The sequence below is a fragment of the Rousettus aegyptiacus genome, unplaced genomic scaffold (assembly GCF_014176215.1).
Source record: "Rousettus aegyptiacus isolate mRouAeg1 unplaced genomic scaffold, mRouAeg1.p scaffold_m13_p_2, whole genome shotgun sequence".
Classification (NCBI taxonomy): domain Eukaryota; kingdom Metazoa; phylum Chordata; class Mammalia; order Chiroptera; family Pteropodidae; genus Rousettus; species Rousettus aegyptiacus.
This window is the reverse complement of record NW_023416295.1, coordinates 95713220-95729435: the sequence shown is the minus strand read 5'-3', so window position 1 is coordinate 95729435 and position 16216 is coordinate 95713220. Positions and strand designations below refer to the sequence as shown.

The 16216-nt window shown below is 48.0% G+C and overlaps 1 protein-coding gene across 11 annotated transcripts in view; it reads right to left on the bottom strand.

The window, feature by feature from the left end:
* SLC6A12 (solute carrier family 6 member 12) overlaps positions 1–16210 on the bottom strand; it is a 28303-nt gene extending 12093 nt beyond the window's left edge. The window contains exons 1-7 of one of the 11 annotated variants that reach the window (XM_036237032.1): positions 13338–16210; positions 10864–10948; positions 10466–10524; positions 9904–10047; positions 8588–8831; positions 3267–3401; positions 269–409 (exon numbers count right to left, since the gene is read on the bottom strand). In XM_036237032.1, the coding sequence (XP_036092925.1) occupies positions 269–409; positions 3267–3401; positions 8588–8831; positions 9904–10002 (619 nt within the window). In that variant the 5' untranslated portion in view covers positions 10003–10047; positions 10466–10524; positions 10864–10948; positions 13338–16210. The other 10 variants (XM_016142539.2, XM_016142530.2, XM_036237033.1 and 7 more) reach the window with 10 other exon arrangements.
* Positions 16211–16216: the final 6 nt, after the last annotated feature.

The window sequence follows — 16216 nt, the reverse complement described above, 5'->3', positions numbered from 1 at the left end:
ACAGTAAATGCACAGCAAATGTTTGTTAAGTGAATGAACAAGTGAGTGATACTAACCTCTTGCAGTTGCATAACCCATTTACAGTCCCATTGGATTTTCAGTTCTAATGGCTGGTCTGAGGTCCCATAGAAGGGTCAGCCAGCAACCCTGGCACCAAAGGCTACATAGCTTAGCTTTGAGGCAGTTCTGCCGCATGCTCCAATCACCAGACGCTACAGGCCCAGCCCCTAGGGAGAGCCCACATCCCAGGGGCTGAAACGACGGATACCTGTGTTCCAGGTATTGCTACAGGTCGTCCAAGGCAGCTCAGAGGTAAAGGAGTTGAACAGATAGAAGAGGGCCCAGGCGAGGATGATGATGTAGTAGATGTTCATATAGGCCTCAATGACCACAGATGCCACGCCAATGCCTTCCGGAGCAGGGGAGGGACAGGAAGCAATAAGAGAATTCAAGAGATCAATGTTAGCCCCCAAAAAAGTTGTGATTAGAAAGATACTGGGTGGCACGCAAGAAAACAACCAGAGTTCGTTCGTTGGCGTGAGAAGCCACATATGCATCCTCCCATTTTTATAATATATATTCGAATGTATATCTTTTTTTTTTTTTTAATGGGGAAAACTCTGGAAGGATCGTCATCTAAAAGTTAACAAGTGATTCTTTAGGTGATAGGATTTGAGTTCTCTTTTTAAAGTTTTTTTCTTTTTGCTTATCTGCATTTTCTAGTTTTGCTATTATAATCATGCATTACTTGCAAAATGAAAGGGAAGAACAAAGAAATAAGTAGGAAAATTTTGGTAAGAATCAGTCCCAAAATAAGAGCAAAAACCAGAAGAAAGCAGCAAGGAAGAGAGCCGCAGTGGCTGTCAAATACTGTAGAGCCTGGTGGTCAGCCTCCACACCGTCTCCTCCGGAAAGGGCAGCAAGTGAGCAGAGGGTAAGCACCCTCTGTTCTAACACCCAGCAGCAGTGGAAGGTTAGGGTGCAGCCTGTGTCCTGGGCAGACACATCTCGGGGTGAGAGGGAGCAAGGGCAGGAGCGGTCACCCACCCACTCTGCCTGCATGGTACAACTGAGGGATCTGTGCTGCAGTAAGGTTAAAAGTAGCACGTTGCCAGGGTGGCTCTTAGTCCCAAGGTGTGAAAGCCAGGGGGTGCTCCACCTGGAGGAGGGCCCGCTTGTTTGCCCCGTGTCCAGGGAAATGGAGGCTCAAGAACTAATGAATTAAGATTAGAGGATGACAGACAGCCCAAAGGCTGGTCGTACAAACAATGCTGACTGTCAGCAACGCCCCAGCTTCCCACTCCAGGAGAGTCTGCCCAGATTATCTGTTCCTACTGGTCTGGCAAACTCAGCAGGAGGCAGGAGGGGCTCCTTGGTGGAGTCTCTGTGAAGCATCCAGGCCATGGCAGAGCTAGAGGGTGGGCAGGCAGTGAGGAGGGGTTGGACAGTGTCCTGGGGCAGCATCAGCTTGGGTCTCTGGAGGGGATCCCTGAGGGGCTGGTGGCCTCTGATGGGGTATTTAGAGTGCACAGATGCCTGCACAACAACCAAGGGACCACAAAGTGGTGGGAACAGGCTGTGCTCCTGCTGCCCACCGGACCCAGCGGTCCCATCAACACCGGGGCCCGCTAGGAGGCTTGACTACCAGGCTGGGAAGGGGCACAGCCGTCTCTTGGGGTGGGGATGAGGTCAGGGAGAAAGCTCGCTTCTGCTTATAAGTTGAAGAAGGAGGGAGGGTATGGGTGAGCAGAGGGATGTGTTTCCTCAGTGTCCCGCCTGTGTGCACAGGTTTGCTGAGAGGGTAGACGTGAAGCAGAGGAAGGTAGGCAGGTAGGGAGCTGGTAGTAAGCAGCCTGGAGGATCCCACCAACATAAGTGCACCCCCACTGAGCGAGCCCGTCCCTGAGACTAGAGGCCTTGGAGTCTCCTCAATTGGGAAAATAAGGAAGGAGCAGCAGTGCCTTCCCCCAAGCCCCTGAGCATCTAATGCTGTGTGCTTGCCTTGTCCCTGGCGCCCTCCTCAGAGTTAGTACCTGTGTGCCAGAGAGGTCAGCCCTGCTGGTGCCACCCATGAGCTTGCTTGGCCCTGGGGATAGAGCCCAGCTGGGTGGGAATTAGGCTACCACTGCAGTCCAGAACAGAACACCAGAAACTGTATGTTCTGGCTGAGGGTACAGCACTCCCAAAGCACCCAGAACTCTGGAATAGAAACGTCGGTGAGCCAAGCTCTATCCTGCCCCAGTCCCTCACTGCTGCCCCCGCAGGGGCCCCATGGAGGCCCCAAGAGGAATCAGCACCAGGCTAGCCTTGCTTCCCCAAACCCCTGGCGCACACATGCCCAAATCAGTAGTCAAGTTTCCAGCCTGCTCAGGAGCCAGAGTCCCCCGCCATGCCCACCTCTGTCTAGCCTACTAAACTGGACGGCAGCCCCACGTATCCTAGTCCCTGGGACTCCCTTAGGGAATGACTTGAGGGGAAGATTCCGCTCTCCATTTCTAACTAAAAGGAACCCCTCAGGGACAAGGAAACCCCTTGGGATTCTTTTCTACTGCCCCCAGGGGGCTGGCCCAATCATCTTTAGAGGGGGCCTGAGAAAGATACCCCAAGCTGTTCACATTAGTGTAAACAGATGCACAGAGAGAGGACAGAAGCTGTCCCTAACGTAATCTCTAACATAAGGAAGAGCATGACCTTTCAGCTCAGGTAGACCTGGGTTCAAATCCTTAGCAAATAACCTCATTTTTCTCATCTACAAAATGAGATGACTAAAGTGATTATTAGAAGATTAGATGAGGAAATGCAACAGGAAGTGCTGGTATGAGCTCTGACATATGGTAGGGCTCAACAGATGTTAAGCATCATCATCATCGTCATCATCATCATCATTATATAATAATAATACCTTATTATTATATACTTTGGAGGTACATCTGGGACCACACATGTACACAAAAACATGTTTTCCATGAAGCTGGTGGAAATGAAGCTTCAGGTTTCCCCACATACAAGGACCCCTTGCAAAGCTCTGCACCTGATTTTTCATTATAACTTTGTATCGTCTTTCTTGAGGAGTGCCTTCCTCCTCAGGATTTATAAGCTTCCCGCTTTACAAAGCCTGATTATACTTCCTGTGTGCCCCACAGCACTTAGCACAGGATGAGAGTGGATAAATGAAAGAAGTGGCGAGAGAATAGGAAGGAAGGGTTGATGGAGAGATGGAGGCAGATTGGTGGCCTGCAAAGAGGAGGGTGACGGAGAATGCTTACCCTGGAGGAGGGGGCAGATCTTCCTCCAAGCTGTGGCGCTCCCTTGGCTGGTGTACTGGCCCAATGCCACCTCCAGGAAGAACACCGGGATGCCACAGGCGAAGAAGAAGATGAAGTAGGGGATGAAGAAGGCTCCTGCAGAGAGGGAGGGAGAGGCTGAGACTTTTGTCCCCATGCCCCTCCCAGAAACCTGTGCTCCACCACCCAGAATCCTTAATCTCCCTCATCCCTCCCAAGGTCCCAAGTCGCTTCCTCTTATCTGTGAGCAGAGACAGGAAAAATTTTCCAGTCTGAACCCCACTAAGGACAGGAAAGATCTTTGAAAGGAAATAAAAGAAAATTTTGGTAGAAATCCTAATGTGTGCACTATTTATTTTCTCAGCATGCTTCACAAATCTAGTCAATTTATTATTTTTGGAACAAAAACCTGTGTTCAGTATAATTTGATATGCTTATTAAATTATCAAGTTTGTTACATTTTAGAAAAAAGCAAACAAACAAAAAGAAATTATTTTCCCTCTAATAATTTTCAGAGGATTTTTTTCCTCTACCAGACTCTGATCTGAACTGGGCACTCAGCAACGAAGGCCATTCTTCTGCTCAAGCAGATTCTCGGGAACTGGGGTGTTAGCAGCCAGGTGACCAGGCATTGACCTGCAGTCCCGGTAGGTGGCCAGGCCTAAAAGATATCCAGCAGATTGCATGTGAATGGATTTGAAGGTTACCTTAAGCCCATAGGACCCACTTCAGTCAGTAAGACATCTACCTCAACTCAGAAGTGTGCCTATGGGCGAATGGATTATCATTTATTGCACAATAATAACACTTAGCATTTATTTGGTGCTTACTGCGTATCAGACCCTCTTCTAAATGCTTCCCCAACATCAGAATCCTCACACAATGACCTCTCCTGGGATAGGTACTATTGTTACGTCCATTCTATAGATGAGAGGCCATTTTAAAGATTCAAAAACTGAGACACAGATGAGAAATCTGAGGCACAAACTCTCGTGGTGCGATCTTGAGTCTGTGCTCTTAACTACCGCATTATAACACCTCCCAAGGCATCCATATCGCTTTGTAGAAAAAAAAAATAGAAATTACAAAAAGAAAGAAAGGATAAAAGCATTACATAGCCTTCCAATTTCTTATAAACACACAGACATTTATATTTCTTTTTTTAAAAAAAGGAAAAAAACTACTATATATTACTTGATAGCAATTTTAAAATGTATATCAAGAACCTCTTTTCATGTCAATAAGTACATACCTATGCCATCATTTTAATGGCTGTGTAGTATTCCACTTTGTGCATCTATCGTGGTTTATTTTGTCAATACCTCCTTTGACCTTTTTTATTGTTTCATGAGAAACCCTGCTGTGATAAAGATCCTTAATCTGAATCCTTGTGCACTTGTCTAATTTGCTCCTTGGTATAAATTTCCAGTAGAGGAATTGGTGGGTCAGAGGGTGTGCACATTTTTTTTGTGGCAAAATATGTATAAAATAAATCTTACCATTTTAACCATTTTTAAGTGTACACTTCAGTGGCATTAAGAACATTCACATTGTTGTACAACTATCACAGCCATCCATCTTCATAACTTTCTCGTCTATCCCAAACTGAAACTCTGTACCCACCAAACACTCTGCATTCCCCTGTCTGCCCAGCCCCTGGCAACCATCGTTCTACATTTTCTTTCTGAATTTCCCTAGTCTAAGCAGCTCATATAAAATGAATCATGCAGTACTTATCCTTTTGTGACTGGCTTATTTCACTTAGTGCAATGTCTTCAAGATTTACGCATGGGGTAGCAAGTGTCAGAATGTCCTTCCTTTTTAAGACTGAATAACATTCCTGTGTATGTATAGACCACATTTTGTTTATCCATTCATCCATGGATTAACACTTGAGTTCTTTCCATGTTTTGAGCATGAACATTTTTTAAGGTCTTTGACATCCATTTCCAAATTGCCCCTAAAACTCTTATGCCAGTCTGCACTCTCAATAGCAATACGTGAGAGTAAAGGAGAAGGGTTCATGGGTTTTCTGGGCCCTAGGAAGCCTTGACAAGACAGTAACTCTCTCCCAAGTTCTGAAGTCCCTTTTAACATCATATTTGTCTTTACATCCTGAATAACACTAGAACATTGATAAACACAGGGCCATGCAGCACCATAGACTCTGCTTTGCATGGCTTAGATGGTTGCAGGGGCCCAGCTGAGGGTGGTGCTCAGGAGAAGGGACGTGGATGGGAGACTCCCTGGGGGCACTTTACAGGAAGTCTGTGCGGGTACATGACCCAGAGGCTCCTGTGTGGTGGTCTTTCCCCTCTAGTAGAGGAGATGGCTTCAGTTCTACCCTTGGAATGTAGCCTTTTGTCCCACAGAGGATGGGGTGACCTCAGGAGGCTTAGAGCTGGGCCTGCCTCAGGCTGACTGTACCCTGAAAAGATAACACTAGTCGTGGGCCTTTGGGGACAGTGGAAGGAGGTTGATCTGGACAGACTATAGGGGCCTCTGTCATCCTTGGCTTTTCCTCTGGATTTCTAACACACAATCACTGCAAATGCCCTCCCCTCCAGTGAGCTCCTGAGAACCCTTGCTTTGGGGGGTTATCCTGGCCCACCGTTCTTTTGGCACCTGCCCAGGCTATGGGCACAAGTGGCCTGTGATGCCCCACAGGGATCTGTGCACACAGGGTGACTGGAGGCCTATATAAAATCTCCCTCCCTCTGCACTAAGGTATGCCCCATTATCTCTGCTAAGCCCTCTCTCCCGAACCCCTGACAATTAAGAAACTAAAATTTTATAAAACTCTCTTTTAGAATGAAGCATTTCCTGAGGATGATCTAGTTTGACTCCCTCCTTTTTCATAACCAAAGACATTATTAGACCAATAACTTTATTTTTTCATCCCCTTTAAAAGATTTTTCTCTATAGAATTATGTATTAACTAATAATTAATTACTGGGTAATTATTAATAACCAATTGACAACCAATTATTAACAATTAATGGATTAATTAATATGGTAGTAAAAACTATATTTAACTGCCAACCAGGGCTATGGTCAGCTTGAGATTAACCATATTACCATAATGAGTTAGTACAATTCTAGCCCGAAGAAAAAAAACTGACATTTGGGTTAATCTGTGAAGTAGTGTTCCCACATTAAGTTGTTTGAAATAAGGAAACTAACTCCTGGGCTTTTGTTACTACCTTCCTAGTCCCTCAAAGACCAGTGGCCCCAGATTTAGACCCCCGACCCCTCTTAGCCCCTCATGGTTAAGGCGAAGGAAGCATGATAGAGGGATGGCAGTCTGTCTTCTCCAAGTAGTTAGTTTGGGATAGAGCTGACGTGAGAACACAAGTGACAGAGATGAACACAGACCCTGCACAGTAAATGTCATCTGGTGCTGCCATTTCACAGAAGACCCAGGCTCAGCCTAGTGTTACCACACACTGTCGTGGGCGCTTGTCTCTCTACCCCGCTCCACGGCCAGTACAGAGGCCACAGCCACAGCTGCGGCCACCAGGCAGGACAGAGACAAGATGTACACTGGAACCCAAAGCCTTGTCTCCTGGGCCCTCATCCTCCTTCCTTTTCAGATGGCAGGGCAAGATGCATGCAGTGATGTGCGAATCAGTGAACATATCTTCCAGGGCCTACTGGTACCCCAGCCAGTTCCGTGGTGTTGGGTAAAGTCGCTGAACTCTGTGGCCCTCTGTGTCCTCCTCTATGAAATGAGGGGGACGGCCTAAATCATCTTTAGCTCTAACTCTAACATACTATGTGTCTATGAAACTGTGGCCTGGGACAAAGAAAGAGGTCACCACCTCTGTACCCCTTCTTCCTGCTTCCCCTCACCTCTGGCCCAGCGTTAATTCCCCACTCCCAGTCTTGGCTTCACAGCCCTGACCTGCCCAGGAAATCCCATTTCTATTCCTTTGAAGCCATGTTCAAGCAGTTTGTAATAATAACTATAAGTTTTAAAACGCAGAGCAAACTACATGGTAGATGCTCAGTAAATATTTGTCAAATTAAATATAAGAAGTGCTTAGAAAGATTTTCTAAACAATGGTTTACATAAATGGGAATGTTTCTTCTTTTTACCTTCTGGAATGTTTCTAATATTCACTATAAGCATATATTATTTCCACAAGAAGAATACAGGAATTTTCCATAAGGCAAAAATGAATCTGGCCACTCACAAATAAATTCCTATGAAACATCCTGAAGAGGTGAATCCATATCCACAGAAAGGAGATTAGTGATTGGCAAGGGCTGGTGGGGAGATGAAATGGGGAGTGACCGTTAACAAGTACAGGGCTTCTTTTTGGGGTGATGAACATGTTCTAAAATCAGTGGTGGTGGCGGCTGTACGATTCTGTGAATATACTAAAAACCAATTAATTGTAACTTTAAAATATTATTCTGGCCCCTTCCTAGCATGCCCCTGCTCATTTTTACAACTAGTGCTGAAAAATGATGTTCTTTAATTAAAAAAAAAAATCATAGATAGACAAGATAAAGTCATTTCTCTAATCAAAATTCTTCAGTGGCTCCCGTCTCACTCAGGGCCCCATTACCTCTCTGCTCTCATCTCCGCTGCTGTCCCGCCTGTCACTCCCCTCCTTGCTGTTCCTCAAACGTGCCCTTGCGCGTTCACTCCCAGACCTTTGCACTTGCCGTTCCCTCCGTTTGGGAAGTTCTTCACCGGATATCCATCCATAAGAGTTGCTCCGTTACCTCCGTCAAGTATTCACTCAAATGCCACTTCCTCAACAAAATCTCTCCTGGTACCTTATTTCACATTGCAAACCCCGCGCCCCGCACCTTGTGACCAGCATTGCCTACCCCTCCACTCATCACCATCTGACGTATCCCATGTTTTACTTATTTGTCTGTAATCTGCCACCCTTCCCTAGACTATGACACGTGGAATATGTTCTGTTTTGCAATTAGGACAGTGTCTGGCACATACTAGACCCACGATGATATTGGTTATATGAATGAATGAATCCTGTCAACAAGTGACATTTCTACAGAGTAATGAAGGAGCTTATTTAAAAATCAGATTCCTAGGTTCTGCTGTTGCTTCATTTAATCTACACTGTAGCCCTGCGAGGTAACATCACCCTTTCACACAGGGAGATGCTAGGGCCAGTGATGGAGCCAGAATGCAAAGTCAAGTTCTCCAACTCCATTCTAGCCTCCTTCCATTTTACCACATTGCCCAGGTAGGAGGCGCCCACATAGGCGCTGCCTGGCTGTCAGGCACATCTCTCCCCACCACGCCTACCTCAGAATGAACTCACCACCTCCATTTTTGTAGCAGAGATAGGGAAACCTCCAGACATTGCCCAGCCCAATGATCTCCCCGGCCACTGACAGCACAAACTCCATCTTGTTGGTCCATTGGCCCCGATCCTTCACCTGGTCCTTGCCTTCCTGGTCCAACTTCTCTCCCTTCTCAGGGAACCAGAAGACCACAGGAAGCCCATCTTCATGGACTGCCACTTTTCTGTCCATAGTCACGTAATGGATTGGGAGGCCACTGAGCTGAGAGTAGAACAGGTTGGTGAGAGAGGCACGGCCTGGTGAGAGGAAAAGAAATGAGCTGTCCAACCTCAACACATGCTCCGCCATCCCTGCTTTTTCTATCCTGATCTTTCTATCCTAATCTACTTTTTCATTACTGTGGGAATATTGTTTTAATATTGTCGGACTATTGCTTTTCTTCTGAAACGCTCAGTGACATTTATACCTAAAGTTACATTTTACTCTTATGACTCTGAGAACAAAACCAGGGACCAAATCATTTTGCACATGGGGAAGTGTTGGCCTTGACAGATAAAGTGATTTGCCTAAAACCATTTGGGAGTGAATTGGGATTAAAAAGGTCCCTAGGGCCTTTTACTGCAAGCCACTTTTGATCTTCATAGCCAGCCATCATCCCTGCTGTCCTGTCTGCCCCAGTTCCTCAGTATCCAGTGAGTGGCATCAGCTTAGCCTCCAGCCCGCAGGCCAGAAGGGATCAAAGGCTGCCAGAGGTCAAAGGACAGGTGTGGCTCATGTGGTCTTCCTCTGCCCAGCTGTGTGCTCATCCCTGTACCAGGGTGATTGGTCAACTCAGGGTAAACATGAGAGCCAGCCAGCCCTAGATATCTGATTGGGAGGGAAGGGAAAGGTGGGCCCTCCAAACAAGGCCAGATGAGGACTAGGATTGGTGCCAGGGCCAAGTGAACACTGGTTCAAGGGAGCACTGGTTCTTTGTCTCTCGGTTGTACCTCTGTCCTGAGAACAAGAAGGGATGCCGGTGGTAGAAGGAATTATAAGAGCAATTCTCACTTGGGTAGTAATCATTTTCAAATCAAAGTGGCCCCTCATGGGAGATCCAGAAGTAGTTGTATATCATGGCCGGTCACAGCCCTTCCCAACTCCCTGCCCTCCTAAAAAGCCCAAAGCTCCCTGGACTTCCAGAAAAATGATGTGGGCCACTCTCAGTGTTACTCTGCCTTCTCGTTGTCCATTTGTCAACTGCCAGGAGACAAATGACTGCATGGTAGTGTTCTATCCAAAATCCCTATTTGCCTTCCCCTCTCTCCCCCTCCCATGATCTCCCTGAGGCTACCTCTGCCTCTGCTTCCAGTGAGCTGCCAGGAGGGGGTGTCCAGGCTGCAGAGGGAAGCACCCACCCACAACTCCTCGCCTCAGAAGGGCGTTGGGGCATCAAAGTTACCCAGAGCCATCAAGTGCTCCATGCTCTTCCAAGGCTCTAGAGAAACACAAGGGATCCTTTTTATTAAAAGAAGAGACTGTGTTTATTTGTTGGTCCTTTTAACCCAGGCAACGGCCCAAGCCCAAGTTGGTTAGAAAGGTGTGGCAGGAGCCATTTGAGGTTATGGAAATTTTTGAAGGTGACTTGGAGGGTGCAGGTTATCCCAGGAATGAGAAAGCATGTCAGGGTGAAATTCCGGTATTGGCACCTACTCAGGGGCTTCCACTGCAAGCTCAGCCCAGGAGGGAAGGTGAGGGAGAGAGGCACCCAGTGGGAATCAGAGGCTGAGAGTGAAGGAAGGAAAAGGAGACAGCTGCAGGTTCAGAATAAGCAGTAGATCCCAGGGGACCTTGAGAACCAGAGCCCAGGTTGAAAGAACAGGGCAGGTTGGCCCCAGGGGAGAAGTTGGTGATACCTGAACAAACTGTGGATGCTGCCACCAAGTTGGGGCTGGGATACCTTGAGGAACGGCCTCTGAATCATTAAACAAATGAATGAATTGATGCATGGATGAATAAATGAATGAACTAAAAAAAAAAAACTATGAAAAAAGCACCTAACAGGAAACCCAAGTTATAGTCCAGACCTAGCTAGTAATAATAAGCAGTTAACATTTAAGTAAGTGCTATCCTAAAAACATATACATCTTTATATACATTATTAAATTTTATCTTCATAAAAATCTTTGAAATTGGTATTCCTATTAACTCCATTTTATAAAGGAGGAAATGAACCTCGGAGAAATTAAGAGCAAGGCCTAATACTTAGCAGGTGCTCAGTAAAACAAATTTCTAATAGTTCGAATAAACTTACCAATACAATAAGTGGTGGAGCTGAGTCTCTGACTTGCTGTGTAACCTTGGGCGAATCACACTTTCTCTCTGAGCTTTAAGCCTCCCTGGAAGAGAAAAGGATCCCTGCTCAATAGGGGCGTTAGGAAGGCAGGAGATAAAAATAAGATCCATAGAAGACAAGGAGAGATTATTGCCTTTGCTTGCCGAGCCATAGGTTAGCTCAGCTCAGGGGGAATCCGGACACAAGAGTCGCCAGGGGATGGTCAGGAGACAAGCCGTACTGTCCCCAGACCAGAAGCAGCTGTTTCAGGACAAAGCTGTCCTCAACAGTTGGAGGAGGCCAGACCTGGTGGAGAAAAGGAGTAAACGAAGGGAAAACCAGAGGTGAGTGTGGGATGGGGAGGCAAATCGCAGAACTCAATTTGGGCACAGGGTTTGGGTTGCACTGCAGACAGGAGAGGAGGGAGAAGAGAACATGAACTGATGAACTCACGCTGAGGTGGCATGTTTTTTTTTTGCCTTTTGTTTTTTAAGGTTGTTGGGAGGACCATAACCAGTGGACAAGAATGAACAGCAGAAATAGCAGAACGAAAGCAAGAGTATGTGAAAAGGAAAGCTGGCCCAGAGCCACGGCGAATGAAAGGCAAACAGGCTTAAATTGCAGCATGTGGAATTCAAGTTATATTCAGGGAAGAAATGCCCAGGAAGATATTAGACATAAAAATAAGCTGCACGGAGCTCTCCCTGTTAGATTACTTTTAAAACCCCAAGGACAACACACCCTGCCCTCCTGCTCCCCTCACCCTGCTCCCCCCGCCCCGTGCCCTTCCCCCCAGCCCGTTTGCTGGGAATAGTTAAACTGCCATCCACTCAAGATGACTTCTAGAGATCTCCCCCTTCCCCAGGGTACACCCCAGCTCTGTCACCTCTCTAGCCCCTAGCATCACCTCCCCAGGCTGCCCATCTCTTCTGCTAAGCTGGCACAGGGTTTGGGGGCCTGGCATAGAGCTCACTATACCTCAGTGCCCTCCAGAAGCAAAGACACCAGCACCCACACTGGGCTGAGTTCTGCCCATTAAGGAAATATTCAAGAGGCTAGCAAGTCCACAGCCAACTGTTTGCAGGAGCTGGGCATGTGGATGGACGCCTGGCCAGGGTCTAGCGGAGGAGCAAGTGCAAAAGTGCTGTGCCCCACATGCTGCTGGGATGCCGGCCCGGCCCCATCACACTCCCCAGTCCAGCACAGGAGTGGCCCAGCCCCGGGACGCAGGGCATAGAACACCCCAGCCCCCGCTTCGGCCCACACCCGCATACCAGTTCTCATTTCCATACACATGCTGGTGCCACTCCCGTCACGTCCCTTTGCACACACATACCTGTGTGCATGGCACCAAAACCTGGCTCCTGTCTAGTCCTTCACACCCTGGGGACTGCTTGGCTGGGCCTGTGCCTTCTGTCAGCACCTCATTACCCACTAAAGGCACCAGCATGCCTACGCTTCCACGACCCCCGAGCCAGGGAGCTTCCTCCTTCTGCTCTTTTGGTGCAAGGAGGGCAGGAGCTCTTCACCTGCAATAGCTAATTGCAGACCACCGGCCTTCAGGGATGGCCTTGGTTTCTCCTCTCTGCTCTTCCTCTCACCTTGCTGGGCACTGTCTGCTTCTCCCTCCCTCTCAGTCAGGTGATCACTCCCTCTTTCACCCACTCTCCGTGGCCGTCTCCCCATCTATGGACTTTCCTGCTACCCAGGCTTATCCCTGAGCAACTCGGTTGCTGTAGGTGGTGAGGAGGAACTGGGGTGACACCCCTTATTCTAAGATTCCCGAACATAAGACTTTGCTCTGGTCCCAGTGCATTGCGCCACAGACACACACAATTAATCCTACCATCTCGCCTCCCAGTTCTCATCCTCGAGTGCCTCTGAGGACCCTCTCAGAGACTGCAAAGATAGATCCAGCCCTCCGCCTCCTGCTCACCTCAGCTCCGATCCGGCTCCTGCAGTCAGCTCAGCTCCATGCCTCAGGTCCCAGGAGAGACCCAGGGAAGCCACTAAGAGAATTAATTGCCCAGAGAAGGACCTGAAAGGGAAACTGTCCTCCACCTTCACTCTTTCTCTTGTCCTCCCAGCTCAGATTCCTATCCGAGCAGTTGGCCTGGGGCTCCGAGACAGAAAGCGACTGGTGTGTGTGTGAGTGTGTGTATGTGAGTATGTGTGCATGCCAGTGTGTTGGGAGGTGAAGGGGCAGAGAAATACCACACGCAACAGGAGGGATTGAGGTCAAAGTTTGTGAATCAGGATTACGACATCCAAACTCAGGAAGTCAAGTCCTCTGTCCCCTGTCCCCCACCCCCACTCACTCCCACTGTGGCCCCTCCTGCCCTCTCAGTGGGCGCTGTCCCAAGAGGACCCCTCCAAGCCCAGCTCAGAGACTCACATTCCACCTTATCTCTCCTCCTTTTGTTCCTTGCCTCTTCCCCATTTCCCCTTCTCACCTTATACCCTCCTGGTGCCAGCACCAGCTCCTTCCAAGGAATGAAACGAGGGGGATGCACGGGCAGAGGACAGCCCTTGCTTAACCAGAACAGTGGGATGAAGCCACCAACTCCCAGGCTGAGAAGTGAGAACCTCAGAAGGGGAGTTGGCCTCAGTGACAGAGCATGGGAGGAGGGTGAATCACATGCTGGAGTTTTCCACCAAGTACCTGCCCCTTTGTGGTTTCAAGGCAGACTCTGGACCTTCACCACCACCACTCTTTTCCTTGGGATTTTCCTAGAGAAAGCGCCCAGAGCCCAGTCTAGAAAGGACACAGGTTTGTAGTCAGACAGACCTGAGTTTGAACCCCTCCTCTTGTCATTTACCAGTTATGTCAGCTAGGCAAGGGTTGAGCTTCAGTTTTTCATTCTATAAAAGATAGATAATAATACCCACTTTGCAGAGTTGCCACGAGGGCTAAAGTCAACGGGGTAAATTTCTTAGGATGACATAGGCGTTTAAGGGGAGTTGTTGGTATTTGCCATGGGTCCTCTAGAAGCAGGGGCAGGGCTGATGGAGTGCCTGCTTCCAGGCAGCATAATAATGCCCTGGTGACCTCTCAGCACTAGGGCACACAGCTGGGACTTGCTCGATTGCCGGGCAGCTATCAGTGGTGAATTGTGTTGAATAGATGTATGTGTCTTCTGTTATGTGTCCAATGAGCTTATCCAGGACAGGATCCTCATCACTATTCCTGAGCATGGCTTCACGAGGCCATTCATTCAGAACAGCCACTGTCTTTTTCAAGGCAATGAAGATGCTTCTTCAGCCCTGGGTGGTGCGGAGGAGGGGAAGTTGTGGGGAGAAAGGGAAATTTCCCTTTGCATGAGCTTCCCCTTTGTACTTCAGAACTTCCTGGCAGGGCTGGGTGTGAAGTGAGAATGTCTGTCTGTAGTTTTCCATCAAGCACCCACCCCTTCTCATTGTCTCTCAGGCCCCTCTCAGCAACTCCTGTGGGGCTCCCCATCAAGGAAAAGCCAGAACCAGTCTGTTTTCAGACCTTTGCCTCTGTGAAAGCAGGAAGTGAGAAGGGGGTCAGCTCGGGCAGAGCGGGGCCTGACCCCAGCCAGAACTCACACTCCAGTCAACCCCATGCTCACCTGGGATGGTATAACCTGTACTGCTGCAGCTGCCCTGTCCCGCACGTTGGGCCACCATGTGTCAACCATGGAGATTATTGCAGAGAGACACTAAAGTTTGTAAGAGTACCTAGCTGTAGCTGTTCCAGAACAGAACACACAACCTCTCCGTGCAGGGGATTTAGAACAAAGAGTCAGATTAGGCAGAGGGTGAATTTCGTAGGTCATTCATTCATTTGAAAATTTTTATTTCATGCTTACCATGTGTCACCCTTTCCGCGATAACCTGGGGATACCCACAGTCCAGCTGTCCTGTCACCTCTTTTTCATCTTGTAGAACAGCTACCTCGTTTGACCTTGCCTCCCTTTTTAACTTTCAGCCTTCTCAAACTCAAGCCCACCCCAAACCCCACTGCTTCCAATTCCTACTGGGCATTAGACCAATTAATAAACTCCTAGAGGCCAGAGACCCACATCTGTGCAAAAGGTAGAAATCCCTAAATTACCTGGAAAGCCTACAGAAAACTTGGCTGTTTCCATATTGAGAAGGTCCAGAGACAAGATAAAATATGGTTAATGAATCAGTTATTTTGCCACAGTGAGAACTGTGAATCCCATAGAATCCTCTCATCTCTAACCCCACGCCTGCTTTTAGACGACCTGGCATGGAACCTATTTCCTGAGCATCCAGCTCGGGCTAGACGCTTTGCATGTTACCCCATTTAATCCTCAAAAACCCTGAAACACAGGAATTATTAGCCTCATTTTACAGATGAGAATATTGGGGCAAACAGAAGTGGTGTGTTCTAAGGCCATACACTGGTAGATAAGGAAGTTAGGATTTGAATCTGGGCCTCTTGGCTCCAAATGTCTATACTTGTTCCAGTGCAGCATTATGTTCCCAGACCACGACTCTAAAGAACAGGAGTCACATCTCAAAATTCTGTTTCTGCCTCTAGCATTGAATACAGTGCTGGCTCAGAGTAGGCACTTAGTGTTTATCAGATGCATAGATGGATGCAACTTAGGAGGAAAAAGCGACCCCAGTCTTCCCTTTTCTGGGAGGGCATTGCTCTCCCAGAACCAGGCGGTAGACTGGGGCTTGGAGGACTTAGTCCTGATTTTCTTGGGCACCATTTTCTTGGGCACAATCAGCCCACAGGAGGCAGGGGCATTTCAGGGCTTATTCTCCCTTGCTTCCTGGCAAAAGTGCCTAGCTCAATAAATGCATAGCCTTCTTTCTGGGGCCCAGTGTGACCTGATGCCAAGGACTAGGAAGCCAGAGGACAGCAAGATTGTCTCTGATCTCCCCGGCTTCTCTGTTATATTTATTGACAGCCCAATGTGATAGGGCTGGAACCACCGGAAATCAGATGGATTTGCTGGATATGCCCCCAGGGCAGCAATTCCTACATCCTCCACTGGACTTCAACAATAAGATGCTGTATTATTATTCCCACTTAATAGGGGAGAAAAAAAGATCAGAGAAATTTACTTGCCCAAGGTCACAGCACCAGAAAGTGAGAGGATAGGACCCACACACGACAACCGCTAGCCTTTGTGAAGGAGTGTACTTGGCTGACGGTGGTGTGTCTGAGCTTGTGCACATTTTTCTAAAGATAATGAAGGACTGTGTGTCTGTGTCCACACGAATGGATCTGATACATGTGCCAGGCGCAAAATATGAAATTCGAGGCCCCAGGGCAGCCTGGCGAGCTTGGTGCCTGCTTGGCTACTTCCCTGTGTCCAAGGGCCCAGTT